The following is a 17,928-nucleotide window of genomic DNA, read 5'->3' on the forward strand; positions in this document are numbered from 1 at the left end:
CAGTGAGTGATAGAACTGGTTAATTTAAGATCCAATAAGTCATTGTTTTTCTTTATCCTTAATGCCAATTAATATTGGGCATAGTACAATCATAGCACGGACACTGATCAAGTATTTTTCAAGAAGGCTAGTGAAACACAGAACTGAATCACTTAAAAAAATGAGGTAGAAAAATACTTACATAAAATTCCAAATCTTTATCTGAAAATGTGTGATCATTTAAAAAAAACAAAATTCTAAAGATTTGAATCCCCGTTTTCCACATTATTGGATCCCCTTCACCTATAGTATTAAGTACATGACTCAAGGTTGGCAGATTCTTCCATTGGAGAGTGGAGGTCTCTGCTGGATCATTGGTCTACTGAGGCACAGATGAACCTGTCTTCTTTAAGCAGCACAGTTTCATGAAAAGAGTTATGAAAATGTTACTCAAGAGCTATAAGGCATCACACATGAAGAAATTAAGCTCTTTGTTTATATTTATGCTATTGTACAATGGATTTTTAAAATATTTATTCATGAAGATGATAGTCCTTTTAGATGAAGACTTAGCAAATTTATAGCCAAGGTGAGATCTGCGACAATGTAAGTAAATGTGGAAACAATTCAATATTCACTAGCGGTCTTTCATAATAAATAAGAGCAAAAAGATATTATTTTGGGGAAAAAAAGCTGTTCACATAATTTATAGGTTCTTTCAGAATTGTTCATCATATTATTGCATTTATGTGAACACCTAAAACTAACCAATTCAAAAAGCTTGCATTGATTTGAATAATATTTTAACTTGTGTTTTAACTAATTGGTTTTTGATTATGGGTGAACAGAATAAATATCTTGAAAGAAAGACATTTTGCATTATCCTCAGATTTGTTGTAGTGGAAGGAAGAATTGAGATAGTATTCCAATCCCTTTACCTGATGACGTGATCAGTAGATTGTCTGTGTCACATGGTCTACTGGATGAGGTTCTTTTGGTTGTACTAGCAAGGTCAATGGAGGTGCGAGAGGCGATGGTGGTGATGATGAGGGAACATTCTGAACATGCTGTTTGGTTCAGTTCTGGGGATAAGGAAGGCCGAGCACCCACCTGAGATGCAGCCACGGCAGGAACGGCACAGCCAGTAGATGCTATATCCACTGCTGGCTTAGGTGGCAATTGTGGCAATGCTGTCTTTGAAAGAATCTCCTCGTTAGCTCCCTTAATTCCTGGATGTGGACTGGACGAGGACGAGGCCATGGTTCTACCTTCAATCCGAGTATTAAACCCAACAGTTGGGGAACGACTCCCATCCATAAAAACTTTTAATGGTGGATGAGGAGAAGATGGAGTCTGCGACAATCCTGGTTTTTTGGGAGGAATGGGTGGTGGATTTCCTCGGTCAACTCTTGCACCCGTGGGAGATTTTAATCCAGCAGGGGAGACACTCAAAGAACTGGTAATTTTACCAACAACCTGTGGATAAGATGAGCCCTCGACTGCTGCTGGATGTGCCAATCCAGGTTTTAAGTTACTAACAGTAAGATTTCGGTTTTCTGTGCCAAACGAAGATGCACTGTTTATACATGGAGGCTTTACTATGCTTGGTGGGCCCGTGAATCTTGAAAGAACCTGGCTGACAGTGTTCCGAGCCAGCTGTTTGGCAGGAGAATTATCTCGATTAGTGGGAGATAAATCCCGTGATGGGGATCCTGTTACAACGCTGCCATGTTTTTCCTGATCCATAGTTTGTGCTTGAAATTTAAATCGAGCAGCCTGAATCCTTGGGCTCAATCCTGGTTGCAAAGTTATGCAAGTACTTGGTGAACTTAAACTCTGCATAGTTGCTCCTGGTGAAGAGCATGGTGATGATGTTCCTGAAGGAGGAGGAGAGGGAACTACAGTATTGCTTAGCACAAGGGATGTACCACCCACCAAGTGTGGTAATGCCCCAGACAAAGGACCAGGACTGGTGCTGACTGATGGTCCATTCTCCAAACTGGAAGGAACAACTTTGGTTTGTGTTGTGGATACAATCTCTTCTGAATTAATTGTTGCTAGTAGTTTATCACTGATTGGCTTTACAAATGCTGTATTGCTAGACATGTTCAGTTTTGTGCTCCCCACTGATAGCGGATTTATGGTAGAAGGTTTCACAGGTACTGTTAAAGTTGTCTTCTTAGTGTTATTTTCACTGGCAATATCAACAGAAGTTTCTGTTTGGGAAGCAACGGACAACACTGTTTGCTTACCATATCCAATAGCCATGTCTTTATTTAAATTACTGGTCAATGAAGTAGTTCCATCTTCTTTTGTACAATTAAGCTCAATCATTTTCTTGAAACTTTCAACTTCTAATCTTAGATCTTTGGTGCGGTTTTCCTCACGGTTAAGTTTGGCACGCAGCTGTTCCCTTTCAATGTCAAACTCAGAGAGTTGTTTTTCCATTTTTGCCTCCATCTGTAGGCTCTTCTTTTTCTCAGTCATCAATTCCTCCTCCAGTTGACTGGTCTTCTTTTGCTCTTCATCAAGAGTTTTGGTGATCTCTGCAAGTGTCTGGCTTTCATCTACTACTTTGCCAGCAAGCTGTTTGCACTCTTTTACTAGCATCAATACAAGTTGTTTATTTTTGATTCGTTCTTCCTCAAACTGCATGGACAACTTTTTATTCTCTGCCTCAAGTTGTTTTAATTGAGATTTCTCAAACTCCACCTGGAAAGAGTTCATAAAAATCAATTAGCATCCAAGAAGCTTTTCCCATAAGATATTGACATTAATAGCTTTAAACATTACCTACTTTAACTGGCTCTCTGGCGTGCCTATAATCTATATTTTTGTCCGTAGGTTTATCAGATTCACTATTACTTTATGAAGTATTTTTAAATCAGTGAACTTCAGATTCAACATCAAACATGTTGAGTGGTTCAATGAACAAAACAAAAACTAAGACTCTGAATAGGTATTTACTATAAGAATCGACTGTGCCATACTATAACAAGAAATTTATATATTAAACATAGTTTAAAAGGAAAACTCCTAGGTGTGATCTTTTTCAAACTGTTTTCCGGGATGCTGAATAAATTTGAGGAGATAGACAGATTTTTAATTAGTAACGGGTTGAAAGGTTATGGGGAGAGGGTGGGAAATTGGAGTTGAGGCCGAAATGAGATCAGCCATGAGCATATTGAATAGCTGGGCAGGCTCGAGGGGCTGAATTGCCTACTCCTAGTTCTTATGTTCTTTGATGAACAAATTATTGGTGTTACATTGCAGTTTCAAAATAATGAACAAGCATGCTTGTATCCTGTAACTATGTCAATTATGATTTTAAAAAGTTGGAGGACTTATTGAAGATGGACAGTTAAGGAAAGATATAAATCTCTCATCCACTACCCTTAAAATTTAAGGTTTTAAGATGAATATTGTACCTTATTAATTTTCCATTGCAAATATTTAGATGCTTGCAGATTGTGCTCGAGTCAATCTTGATTTAATACAGCTGACACACAGTGACAGATAAAATCACATTATTTAGATAAATAAAACTGTGGTCTCAGACTTTGTATGTTTACATACAGTGCTTGCATATCTTTTGTTTCCCTTTTTTTCCCCTCCTGAGTTCTATCTTGAACCACAGGTTTTATCTCCAAAACATAATACGCTTCAAAGGGGATAGAGAGAGAATGCTTTCCTTGTGGGGAAGAGACCATCAACATAAGACAGCCATGAAGAAATCTAATAGGGAATTCAGAAGAAACTTCTTTACGAAAGAGTGGTAAGAATGTGGAACTCGCTACCACTGGGAATGGTTGAAGTGCATAATATAGATGCATTTAAGGGGAAGCTAAACAAGCATTTGAGAGAGAAGGATTAAGATGGTAGATTTAGATGGAAAAGATGGGAGGAGGCTCGAGTGGAACATAAACACCAGCATGGACTGGTTGGACCAAATAGCCCATTTCTGTGCCATATATCCTATGTAAAAAGAATACGGGTCAAAAATTTAATTGCATTATTTTTAACTGTAACATTTGGCTGCAGGAGCCTGTGAATAGTGCTCTGAATACTCAATACCTTATCAGTAAGGGAGCACTATTAAGTACTTTCACTCAACAAACATGCACCAAAAAATAAAATAAATAAAACACAGCCATGCTCAAAGATTAAGAATAGTGGCAGCAATACTATGTTCAACTAAACTTTTAAATGCTGGCATATTGCTGCCATAAGTTAAATTAAGAATTAAGTCCACATTAGAATAATGTAATTACTTGAAAATTTTGTGGAGACGATTTGACCAGGTTGTGCTCTCATTTCAGTTGCATTCTGTTGCTGTGCAGTTTTCTATTTTACAAAAATGGAGATGTTCTACCTCCAAGGCACTGGAATTCTTGCAAGGCCAAATTAATTAATGGACATAAGAACACACTATATCATCACTTTGAGTGGAATATGAAAGGGACAGATCAAATACCAAATCTAAATTGTACTTAATTTAGATGTGGGATATTAAGAGGGCACATTTAGGGGTGCATAGAAGACAGATTTTAACTGTATATTTTTTTTTAAAGATGTAAAAGAGTTCTTTTAAATGCTTAATTCAATACAATTGTTGATAGGGAAATAGTTTCACTGTGGAATAGTTTCACATAACTCTACAATATCAATGGAAAATATTCCAGGCCAAAGCAAGGCTAATTTATAAACGCTGCTAGCAGGAGATTGCTGGTAAAGTCTTTGGATAGCTTTTGAAACATTCAAAAAAAATCATAAGCCACACATTCTATTAAAATTTAATCTGTAATAACCCATGTAAAGTTAATGCTTACAGAATTGATAACAGATTATTATTGAATGGAACTGGATTCGTCAATGAATCAGAACATAGCAGAGCAAAATCTAAAAAATAACAAGGAGGTAAATGACCAGTTAATATGCTTCTGGTGATAGTGTTAGAGAAAGAAATGCTGGTCAGGGCATTAGGAGATCTCCTGGTATTTCTGTGAAACTGTGGCATGTGATCAATCTACTAACAAAGAGTTGAAATTGTACCAGTTCCTTCTTCAGTAAATAGAGGACTGCACATGGTTGGGGACAGAGGGCGAAGAACTGACAAAGTGAACAAATAAATTGAGTAAAAAATTTAGGTTGGGAAAGCATAACCTAAAGATCTATAGTTCATCCAATTAAACAATCTGCACAAAATATTTAACTATTAGATTTTATTACGGCTTAAATTTTCATTGTACATTGTTTCCGTTTATAAAATTAATCACAACACATCCCTACAGGCATTTTATCGGGGAACTACTCCTATTCAAAGCATGTATAATTGCTGTTTGTCATAATTCTGTATCCCTGTTATGAATACTGTTCACATTTGACACATTAAGCACATGGTATACAGATATGAAAAAAAGATCAGTTTCAGATATCAAGTAGCTGATCAAGTTATGCTGAGTCTTCAGCTAAGAGCAACTTTATCTGGCACACACCACTATTGTAAATTATTACCATAGCAATGGTTTCCTTTCATTCAAATTCTCGAGAATACTAAATGGCTTTTGCAACATTCTAATCAAAGCCTTAAATCATTCCAATCAGCCAACTCAAAAGTTAGTTGCTATAATTTCAAGCAAGTCTTATTTTCACACCTGCTGTAAAAGCCGCTCACGCTCTTTCTCTAGCATGTATGTAACATCATCTCCCTGGGCTGCATCTTGGGCATGTTTATGCCTCTCCTCTTCAAAGTCCAAGATGACCTAACAAATGAAAAGTAATGACACACTCTGTGAAACCCTTTTCCTGATTTTATAAATAGGGCTCAACTTAAATGATCCATGAATTCTGGCCTAATTATGAACAGCATGGCTGTGTTTTGTTCTGGCAACCTCCAAGAACAAACATGTCTCTAACTCAACTTTTTTTTGAAGAACTCAAAGGTTGATATTTAAAGGCTTTGGATTTGCAGGACAGAGTAATGGATTTGCTACATTACTCTTTCAATTGAGACATTTCAAAACCAACAATGATTTAATTTGTGCTGATAACTGGCTGGAAATGAAAACTATTTAGGTAAAGCCTACCACCTACCTTTCGATGTCGAATTTCAGCTGCAGCCAACTGTGCAGACATTCCCTCCTGCATCTTTTTGCAGCGACCCATGACTATTTCCAATATGGATAGGGGACTGGTGCAGATGGACGGCTTATCTTTGCTGCCATCACCACCACCTGCTTCATAGTCTCTCTGGAGAGCCAGGAAAGGATCGCTGAGATTAAACCTCCCATACCGTTCCTGGATAAAGACATCCTTTTGGCGAGACTGAAATGATGACAAATTAAATTGCATTAGCAGAAAATCCAGAAACAGAACTTTTAGGGTTACTACATATCGTGCCCATTTGAGAACACACCAATAAAAGAAACAGCATTGTCATATGGGGTATCTTATTTTTGATACATTTTCAATAGGAGTATTTTGCTTTAGCAATTTGTGTATTTATCAACTCTATCTATTACCTAACCAATGCTAAATGGTAGGTAAGTTTCCCATTTCAATATTTTTCAGTACATTAATCCTTACGTGATGTTCTACATTGATCCTAATTACTTGGTCAATTTCCTTAGAGGCAATAATAAGTGATATTCAAAATCCAGACATTACATGCAACTGTCAGTTTTTTTTAAAAAAAACAAATGTGAATGACATCATGATTCTCTTTTCAGAAGGTACTTGGACTAATCACACTCATGGGTGAATCAGTCTGGGTAAATCAGTCTAGAAAATACCCACAACTGATGCTCAGCTTTGAATTTTTAACGGCTTGTATGTTCCCTGCCGTGCTGTTACATTCAGTTCTCACCAGTGTGCTCTTAAATAGTCATCCACACATTTGTTTTTCATTTTTTTAAAACTGGGATTCATGAAGCCTGAACTACTTTTTAATGAAAATGCCTGTTTTTTTTCTCCATAATTAACAGCCTACAAAAGAAAACATAGGAATACACAGTTTTAAAATGTATGATCTCCAAGTGATTTTGTAAACTAATTGGAATGACTTGGTTTTCATTTATGGAAGAATTTTAGGCCCATGATGTTAAAACAACCAATGAGAAAAAAAAACTAATTTTTACAGTCCACTTAGGGATACAATACCTCCATTTACTAATTTTAAGAAAAATCTAGACTTGGACATCAACTGTTACTCATGCACTTTTCTGCATAGATCAGATGATGAAGGAGAATGTGATGGCCTTTGATGGCCTGTTGCTTATATGGATTTATACAGAGAAGATGTAAAGTGTAGGATATTTGAAATAAATGGAGCACAATATTAAACTCATTAGTGACAAATGCTGAAATCGTAACATTTTATTCTCTTCTTCACCTCCCCACCCACCCTGCACCCCTACCCCATCTCAATGAATTCTGTCTTAAGCTGTGTTAAGTTTAGTCTTGCCATTCTTGGGATTCGTAATTCATAGATACAGAGTTTCTTTTACTCTATGCTCTCTTCCCTCACAGAAGCTTCAATTTTAGTCAGTAAAACAACCAGATTGTCAACCCCTCGTTTACAATTTGACTCAAAGTAGCAGAGATTTAAAAATCCTAGACTGCCGTGGACACTAAAAACAGATTTTAAAACAGAGAAAAATATGGCCCAGGCATTAACTAGAATTTGCAATGATAATTTGCAATGGCTCAAGTAGAAGGAAAATAATCCATATCAATTTTATTCTTAGATCTAACTTGCCTATAAGTTCGGTTTAATATCACGTGATGAAAGTTCCCAGTTCTCCTATATATGATCAATGAACTTTTAGCCATGCAGATCAACTGTATTTTAAAACAAAGCACTTCAAAATGGATTAAAAAAATCCCAAAATATGATAATTGAGTGAGGACAAAGTCATGTCCAGCTTTGTTGAACTCATATGCCCTCTATGGCCTAAGAACCCATTAAGTCTGTTCAAGTTCTTATATGAAGACTGACTACACATACTGCTACTCAAATGAGATCATCAATGTTTGTTAAATGAAATAAAGTTTAATAAATGAGCACGTTTGATGGATGGAAAAGTTACCCCCATGTGTTTGGAGCCTATACATCCTTGTAAATCAATCTTCACTCCCCCCAACCCTGCAACCACACAAGGTTTCATTTTTCTTTAATAGTTATAGAAAATTACACACCTTTCTTCTACAACCATAATCTTCCAAACTTGCGGCAGATGTTAGTGTATAAACTTCAAAATCTAATGGTACCCTGAAACATGACATTCCTCCTGACAACAGCAGTAAAAGAGGTGGATTATACTGCAGTCTGATCATCAATAACTAGTCGTTTGCAAATATTTTCACTGAGGACAAAATTCTGTGTTTAGGAACATCTCTTTTTTGTAACAGGGTTATCACGCTGCCTGCTGGGCTATGTTGTGGGGCAATTTGGACATCTGGCATTTTCATGGTTGCTAAGTGAATTCCAGACCTGTAATCTCTCCCTGACACTGTGCAGGCTTCCCTCCTGACATCATTAAGAAACAAAGAAGCCAGTCAACCAGTTCAGTCCAGATGTTTAAACATAGCTTTCATGAGCTGTAAAAACCAAGAAACTGACAGCCTTCAACAGCATTCGCATCTATCTGGAAACAATTCTTCAATATTATTGTACATCCATTAGCACATATTACAGAAAACGTCTCAATATGCATATAGAGGTGCACACAATACTTTGGTTCAGGTAGAATGCCTCAAATATAATTTTATAAGAACTATTAAGATAAGCTCAGGCAAACGTTTGCTGTTAATTTAATATGGAGGGTGCAACCAGTTTCTTTTCCAAAAAAAATTAACGAATTTGTATTTGAATGTATGTAGAATAATATAGAGAACTTGTTCACTGATAGTGTCGATAAAAGTAGAAACAGAAAAGATCCAGCAGTACTGGGAATTATGTTACTGGGCTAGTAATCAGGAGGCCTGGATTAATGATCAGTTCATATCCAACCACGGCATCTGGGGAATTTTAATTCAGCTAATTAAATAAATCTGGCAGAAAAAGCTGGTGTCAGTTTTGGTACATTAGCTCCTGGATTGTTGTAAAAGCCCATCTCTGGTTCACTAAATCTGCTGCCCTTAACTGGCCTATAGTGACTCCAGGCCCACAGTCATGTTGATTCTTAACTGAACTGAAGTGGCCTAGCAAGTCATCACCAAACATTATACAAAGTATAACAGTGAAAATAAAGGAACGACCAGTACCCCAGCATCGACCTAGGCTTTGGATTCGAACATCCAGTTCATTTGACCCTGCAAAGTCCTCCTCACTAATACCTGGGGACTTGAGCCAAAACTGGGATAGCTGTCCCAAAAACGAAATCAAGCAACAGCCTGAAATAGTCATACTCACAGCCAATGTCCCAGACTCTTCCCCAATATGCCCTGTCACATTGGGAGGATAAATCCACCAGAGATGGTGATACAATGTAATACAGTTGAGTGAGTGAGTGACCCTGGGGATCCTCAACATTGACTCCAGCCCTCATGCAGTCTTTAGCATCAGGTCAAACAAGGGCAAAGAAACCTCTTTTTTATTATTTGTTCACGGGATGTGGGTGTCGCTGGCTTGGCCACATTTATTGCTCATCCCTAATTTTTTTGCTGTGGGTCTGGAGTCACATATAGGCCAGACCAGGTAAGGATGGCAGATTTTCTTCCCTAAAGGACATTAGTGAGCCAGATCGGTTTTTACAACAATCAGCAATGGTTTCGTGATCATCATCAGATTTAGCGAATTCAAATTTCACCATCTGCCATGGTGGGGTTCGAACCTGGGTCCCCAGAGCATTAACCTGGATCTCTGGAAAACTAGTCCAGTGACAATACCACTATGCCACCATTTCCCCCTCTTGCTGATTACCACCTACCACCCTCCCTCAACTGATGAATCAGTGCTCCTCCATGCTGAACACTACTTGGAAGAAGCACTTAGGGGAGCAAAGGCAGAGAATGTACTCTGGGTGGGGGACTTCAATATCCATCACCAATGATGGTTTGGTAGCATCATTATTGACCTAGCTGGTTGAGTTTTGAAGGACATGTCTGTCAAATTGGGGCTTGGAGCAGGTGGTGAAAACACCAAAACACCAAATGGCTGCATCTTCACAAAACTGACCTGACACGGATGCATATGTCCATGATAGCACTAGCAGGAATAGTTGCTGTTGGTATTTCTGGAGACATTGTTCCATCTTTTTACTCAGGAAACCCTCCACTGCTGTGGAAGATGTCACTGTCAGTGCTACCAAGTGGCACTTACTCACATGTTCACTGATGTTGGATTTTTGCCAGGACCACTCACCTTCAGGCCTCATTACAGCCTTGGTTCAAACATGGACAGAAGGCTGAACTCCAGAGGTGAGGTGAGAGTCGCTGCCCTTGACATCAAGGCAACATTTGATCAAGTGTGGCATCAAGGAGCAGTAGTAATACTGGAGTCAATAGGATTCAGGGAAAAATCTCCGTTGGTTGGAGTTATGCCTTGTACGAAGTAAGATGATTGTGGTTGTTGGAGGCCAATCTTGTCAGCGTCAGAACATTGTTGCAGGAGTTCCATGGGTCTTTCTAATAGGTCCAACCATCCTTAGCTGCTTCATCAATAACCCTTCCTCCATCATTAAGCTCAGAAGTGGGGATGTTCACTGATGACAGCATAGCGTGCAATCCCACGCACAACTCCTGGCTGTGAAGTAATCTATGCATGCATGCAGTTAGACCTAAACAACATTGAGACTTGAACAGACAAGTAACAATAACAGAATGCTTTGCTATTGACCTCGCTTTCTAAGGGATTCCAAATAGTACTAAGATGTGCTAATTTCCATGCATTTCTAAATGCCGTTGTCTTCAAACACAACTCAAAAATCTGTTAGGAAATAGAGATAGTTTAAGTAAGTTATATTTGTATGTGTATGTGTTTAGGAATAAGGAATATCTTTAAGTTCAATTTTTTTTTATTTGTGGGTCAAAAAGTGAATCCTGGGATCTAGTTTCATTTCTGAGTGGAGACAGCAGGTCTAAAGCTTTGTTTGTATACCTGCATTTCTAATGAGATTTTTACAACTCTTGAAGGAGAGTTAAAGCCAACAAGAGTCGAGAAAGATCTATACTGTTGCTTAGCAACAGGAGTCCAGAGAGGACAAGGGCACAGGCGCGCACGCACACAAAAAACTATGAAAACACAGTGAGTTCTGTTGGAAGCAACTGCCAGAGAGACTGGACAGCAGAGTGACAGAAAGCAAATCCCACACTGAAGTTGAAGCCAGGATTCCACAGAGACTGAATAGTGGGAGAGGGAAGTTCAGGGAGAGCAGATTTCCCAAAGGACTAAAAGGTCCTAAGGTCAAAGAGAGAGACAGAAAGGAGGGGTCCCAACAAGACCTTCTAGTCAAAGGAACAGCAAGAGTCTGGAAAAAGGTCCTGTTCTGTTTAAGTGAAAGTAAGGAGCAGAGACGAAGGCTCCAAGCTTAAAGAGAAGAAAAGGAAACAGATCTAAATCAAAAATGGCTTATGAGAAGTCAGAAGATCCAAAGAGACAGACGAAGGTCTTTAACTTTTTACGATGGGTATGTGAAGCGGTGGCATACTGTTGACACAGTTGAGTCAGTGAAAGAGAGAGTGCATGGAAGAAAACTTGAATGCATGGGACAATCCAGGGGAGAGGAACATCGGAAGGAGAGTTTGAAACCCTGGAGGTGGACCCTTATGGAAGGCACCTGAGAGAACGCATTGGTTTGGGAAAAGATTCCGGAGCGAGATCTTTGAGTGGAGATTGGAAATCCCCGTGTGAAAGACAGAGTTCAGCGAAACTGGTTGGCCCACGGTGTGACAAGCATTGATGAGAGATCCATCGCATCTGTTTGGGTGACATCTGTCACTAGGTTTCAAAGTGTAGTGTACCTGACCACAGATCACCTATTGGTTTACATGGACTGTGTACTTACTGTGAACATTAGAGTATAAGATAGCTTCTGTAACTTGTGGTATCCTTACCAATCTGTATATATCTATGAAGGTATAGTTGTGAGTGAAGGAGTATTGTAATATAGTTCATCCTTTCTGGTTTAATCAATGTTTTATTCTTTTGTTAAAAGTATATCAGCTGACTCCTGTGACTCTGTTCAGTAGCCACTCTCCACATTGCTAAACAAAAAATAAAAATTAGGGTTACCAAGCCGTGTTCCTCCCTGGGATTTGGCTTGTCTAGCAGTAGCATCAACTAGGATCAGAACAAATCACAATGAACGATTTCTTTGGTGGGAAACTTACCTAGTTCTAATGAATTTTGAAAAGGACAACAGTAGTGACTTTCTTGATCAACTAGGATCAAGCAGGCAGCACCCTGTACACTCAAATCAATTTCAGATATTAGTCCACAAGCACATTTTGCGTAGAAACATTTGGAGGTTGGCATTAACAAAAATTGTAATAAACAAACACAATATGTTTTTTAGTCCAGTGAAAATTGCCAAACAGATAAGACTGCCATTTCAGTGTGGCCCATATACACTTAAAACAACGCACCGTCTTGTCTTCAACAGAATCCACAAATGGGAACTCAGTTAGAATCAATTAGATTTGATTTGGGCAGTTAAAAAACACACTTTTCCAAGTGCAATACCAAAGAAGTGCAGCAAAGCTGGACATACTTCATTTGATAATTAACATGGTATCACTTGATTGTTTGGGAGTATTCATGCCTAGGTACTTTGCACATCAATACCATAGACAATTTAGACTTGGATTTCACCTTATGCCATATTTTACACTCCATCCAGTATTCAAAAACCTTCCCATTGGTACCATTGTCCTCAATACTCCCTGGATGTTTAATCACCAGAAATAAAAAAAATGGTTTCAGTTGCTAGATAGTACAGAACTTGAAAAGAGAGTCAAGTTGCTGAAACCTTTTGCCTTGCACCCATCAGGACAAACACAAGAATGCCAAATTTCAAAAGATAACAATTTATACCACAGGAGAAAAAGATGCCGAATGGTTTGCAAACCGACTCTGATTGGCTGAGCTTTGCCATGGAAAAAGCAATAGGCTCCCCATGCTTCTGGGTAATTCAAAAAAAAGTGCAAGGTTTGAACATATTCCTTTTGTCTGCAGAGAATGGGTGCCTGCATTCGAATGCATATCGCTTCTAGCAAGCATAAATGAGCATCTTTATGAACCTGACTATCCCAAGTTGGCAGTTAGTGTAGCTAATAGCGCACTCAGGTTTGTTCAGCAAGTGTTGCTAAATCACATCTCACAGTGGACATTTTGTTTTGGATTTTCCAAGCATAGGCTGGTTGGGTACGGTTTTATCTCTGTCTAGTATGAGCAACCAGAGGAATATGTTGTTTGATTTGATCAGCCAATTGTTGAGATGTATGGCCTATGTACTTGGAATCACGCCAGCACTTCAATTCATATACAACATTACTCAATTGTGTGGTAAGAAAGCCTTTTTGGATGACGGCAATATCCTGTTAGTGAAAAATGCCATTAATATTGCCACTGCATAGTAACAGCTTGTTTAACCTGTTGTTCGATTTTTTGAGATACTTTGCCTTTCCAGGGTAATTTGAAGTATACTGGGCACTTTTCAGACCTGAAAATGGCAGCCTTTGGCCCACTGCAAGTTTGCACAATACTCAGCGAGTAATGACTGGATCAGGATAGCCACTGTCCTACAGGGCAACTTTGATGCACTTTATTTCAGCGTCAACCTTGCAAGGTGAGTAAATGGGTCAGGACCCTATGTACAAGGTGGTTGATTATGGAGCTATATGAATCCCAATGTGTATATTGACCAGTGAAAGTAGGCTTGGGTAGACAATAGTGGAGAAACCATTAGTGGATTTCTCAACTAGCATGTTGAGAATTATTGCATCTCAAAAGTGAATCTGAGCGTGGGGTGGCGTAGCCACGGGATCCCTTCTAGGTCAAGCACTCGCTAACATTTTCGTTGGTTTCCACGAGAGATGTGATTTTGATGGAATGAACCCTCACCTCCTATCCAAGCATATTTCCGACACATGGATGATATGTTTGCATCTGCAGCGGCATGTAACAATTTCCTTACACAGCTTAATACACTTCATTTACAGGATGGAAAACTGGAGGAGGAATTATCAAAATTCCCCCTTCCTGCTGTATCACACCTCCTTTTGGCAGGCTTAGTGTTGACATGAGAGCAGGATCTCAGAGATTAACTACCAACCTCTTGGTGAAGGATTGACAAGAAAAAACCTCAAGGAATTGGGCAAAGCAGAAGAAAATGCGATTGGACGGTTATAAATAATTTTTCTGAAAACTCTTTTTACAAACTGGGACATCAGCATCATTGCCATCAGCGAGGGAGACATTACATTTGTATTCCTGCCACCAAGTGGAAAGCTGTAGGTACTTACCTTATTTTTAATGTCCAATATTAGGGAATTAACCTAGAATTTGATTCATTGGGAAACAGTAATTTTCTGCTTAACTGGGTAACAGTTATGATACTGAACTATCAATCTTGGCGTCAAATACAAATATGTGAAATAGAATTTAATAAACCTAGTAATCCACAGTCAGCACCTGAAAGAATGTGAACAAAGCTACTGATACTAGCTTCAAAACCAACTGATTCATTGAAGCCTTTCAATGAAGGACCTATCCAAATTATATGCAATTCCAATCCTGCATTCAAAAACCCTTTGAACTAGGAAACCACACAACTGCAAGGCTCATCAGGACAAGGAAGCCAATAAATAAAGCTCATCAGCATTATTCTCACACCAAGGACATTTTTTTGAAAAATCTAAACTGTTACTGTAACAGATTGATAACGTGAAAGATAGTACAGGAAGAGACACCCCACCATGATTTTTTCATGAAAATGTTGTGAAATATTTACAAGTGTTCAATTAAAAGTTTTTCACAAGATCATAACTCTCCAAAACACATCATCATAACAGACTCAGATTTCAATCACCTTTGGTGTTAAATCGGCTGAGTAAACACAGCAAATAATGACAGGATTGCTAAACAGTTCCTAATTTCGCATTCAAAGAGGCTGATATGCAAAATGAAAAATCACATCAGTGGAGCTGGAAGTTAGGCTGAGGATCTTTGTTGGGGCAAAGTGAAAGGAGTTTTGTGTGGCTTGGGAGTGACTCAGATAGGAGAAGTGTCATTCCTCTGCACTGACATCCCTCACCTTGATGAGCATAAGAAGTTGACATCAACCAAAACCGTTCAGTATTTGGCCTTCCCCTCTCTCCCCTAACTTACACCACATCTGTTCTTGTGGAATCCTTTTTATCAGTTCTTTGTTCTCTTCTTTCACTTTCTGCTACTTACAAAGTTTGGCTCACCACAAGCTAAAAAAGTCACCCTAAGAGGATTATAGCTGATTCAAATCAAATGGCCTTCGCCTACTCCTATTTCTTACATAGCATGGGGATTGAAGGATATTGCTAAAGGACTTAGCTCAAGCAAAATGGGCAGCGTGTTAGAACTGAATTTATCTATTCCTAAAATGTGTGTGTTTGAAGACAGACCTTGGTGGGGATAGTGACCAACATCATCAATTGAGGGTAATGAAGCAAATCTGCTTCTCTTGTTGAATTGCTTTTCGACAACCAAAAAACCCAAGCTGTCATCTTTTAGGATGCTTTTGATCAATTTTCCACAGAAGGGATTTGGAGAAAGATGCATTTTAAATGTTTGTTTAAAGCAGGAAGAATTCATATGAGTTTAAGAAAAACTGAGTTCACCCCCGTGCTTATTGACCTACATTGGCTCCTGGCCAAGTGACATTTTGACTTCAAAATTCTCATTCTTGTTTTCAAATCCTTTCCTGACCATGTCCCTCTCTGCATCTATCTTCTCTAGCCCCACAAACCTCCGAGATGCCTGTGCCTTTCTAATTTTGGCCTCCTGTGCAATCCCAATTATAATTGTACCACCAGTGGTGGCCATGCCATCAGGTGCCTAGTAGCCAAGCTCTAGAATTCCCTCCTTAAGCCTCTGCTTCCCTACCTCTCACCTTTAAGTCACTCCTTAAGACATACCTCTCCTCCAAGCTTTTAATCATCTGACCTAACATCTCATGTGGCTCTGTCATATTTTGTTTTATGTGCTCCTGTGAAGCATCTTGGGATGTTTCATTAATTTAAAGGCATTACACAAATATAAGTTGTTGGTGATTAAAATACTAATGAGTCAATCTTTGATGCTGTTTCCCCATATATTGTAAATGATAAGCAATTCAGTAATCATCAACCAATAAATATTCATTATGCTAGAAAAATGTTCTGCTCACTCTTAGCAATGAACAGGGTAAGCTAAAAAAAAGGCACAGGCAGTCCATTGATTTAAAATAAAATAGAACTGCAAGGGCAGTCAGGCAACAAAAGTAGTGAGAAGGTTAGAATCGAATTAAATTAAGTCGAGCAAGTCTACTTGGTGATGTGTGGAAGCTGTGTGTGTTCACTACTTTTGTATTATTTTATGTAAAAAGTTTGTACTGATTGAGCAGAATCTGATCAAAACTGTTGCTCTGTATGCTGCCATGCTATAAAATAAAACAACTCAATCTTAGGCCTCAACTTATCAAATATTTCCTTGCTCTGACTTCAAAGAGGTCAAAGAACAAGTGCAAACGCTCCACTCAAGAAACTGAGCACATAAGTGAGGTTTACACTTCAGTCTAGAGCTGGTGGGGGTAGTCAACAGTCAATGCCCCATTAGCCTCCCAAGTAGATGCAGAGATTCAATGACACAGCCCAAGGAAGGGTAGGGGAGTTTTTTCTGATAGGTTGGCTAAAATTTCTCTCTCAACAATCACCACCAAGAACAGATTATCTTATCGCTCATCATTTTGCTGTCATGGACTCTGCTCTATATAAAGTGGCTGTGCTATCTTCAAACTAACAGTGGCTACACTTCAAATTCATTGATTGTAACCTGCTTTGGGATATCTGGAGGATGTTAAAAGTGCTATACAAGTACAACTTTGTTTTTTTCTTTATTTGAAGAGGTAAAAGTGTAACAGTCAGAATTATTTGAGTTTATGCGATATAATTTTGTCTAAATCTTATGTTCCACATCGTTTTGGGCATTGTTGTGATGAGAGTCATGTAATATTGTCTGATGGAATTCTCTACAATTGCCTGTATGAGTGCAGCTCCAACAACATTTGAGAAGCTTGACATCATCCAGGACAAAGCAACTCACTTGATTGGCACCCCATCCACTACCTTAAACATTCACTCCCTCCACCACCACCGATGTACAGCAGCAGTGGTGTGTTTACATCTACAAGATGCACTGCAGCAACTCACCAAGGCTCCTGCCAAGCCCTGGACCTCCGCCATCTAGAAGGATAAGGGCCGCAGATGCATGGGAACACCACCACCTGCAAGTTCCCCTCCAAGTCGCTCACCATCCTGGCATAGAACCAGATTGCCATTCCTCTACTGTCACCGAGTCAAAATCCTTGAACTCCCTTCCTAACAGCACTGTGGGCATTCCTGCAACATGGACTACAGTAATTCAAGAAGGCAGCTCATCACACCTTCTTGAGGGCAATTAGGGATGGGCAATAAATGCTGAGCTAGCCAGCGACTCCAACATCCTGTGAAGGAATAAAGGAAATTGCTGTCTACCCATTTATGCCTGTAAAGTTTGTAACAAGTGAACTCAGGTAGAGAAAGAACTGAAAATAAAGCAAGCCAAGACCTCTTGAAAATTCCTGAATTTGCTGGACTATTTAAAAAAATATTATACATAGAAGTCAGGTAATGCACTTACTGTATATTTCACTTCGTTTCTAATCACAACCAAACATACAATAGGCAGAACAGTTTGCATTTAAAAATATTCCTAATTTAAATCATGTTTACAAACAG

The 17,928-nt window shown here is 38.8% G+C and overlaps 1 protein-coding gene across 3 annotated transcripts in view; it reads right to left on the bottom strand.

The window, feature by feature from the left end:
* Positions 1–17,928, bottom strand: part of cttnbp2 (cortactin binding protein 2) — a 205,089-nt gene that overhangs the window by 127,633 nt on the left and 59,528 nt on the right. For 2 of the 3 annotated variants that reach the window (XM_041216327.1, XM_041216329.1), the window contains exons 3-5: positions 6,073–6,303; positions 5,634–5,741; positions 918–2,691 (exon numbers count right to left, since the gene is read on the bottom strand). In XM_041216327.1, coding sequence (XP_041072261.1) covers positions 918–2,691; positions 5,634–5,741; positions 6,073–6,303 — 2,113 coding nt within the window. The remainder of the gene's footprint in view (positions 1–917; positions 2,692–5,633; positions 5,742–6,072; positions 6,304–17,928) is intronic. The other variant, XM_041216328.1, reaches the window with a different exon arrangement.

Source organism: Carcharodon carcharias, chromosome 21, assembly GCF_017639515.1.
Source record: "Carcharodon carcharias isolate sCarCar2 chromosome 21, sCarCar2.pri, whole genome shotgun sequence".
In the NCBI taxonomy this organism is placed as follows: Eukaryota; Metazoa; Chordata; class Chondrichthyes; order Lamniformes; family Lamnidae; genus Carcharodon; species Carcharodon carcharias.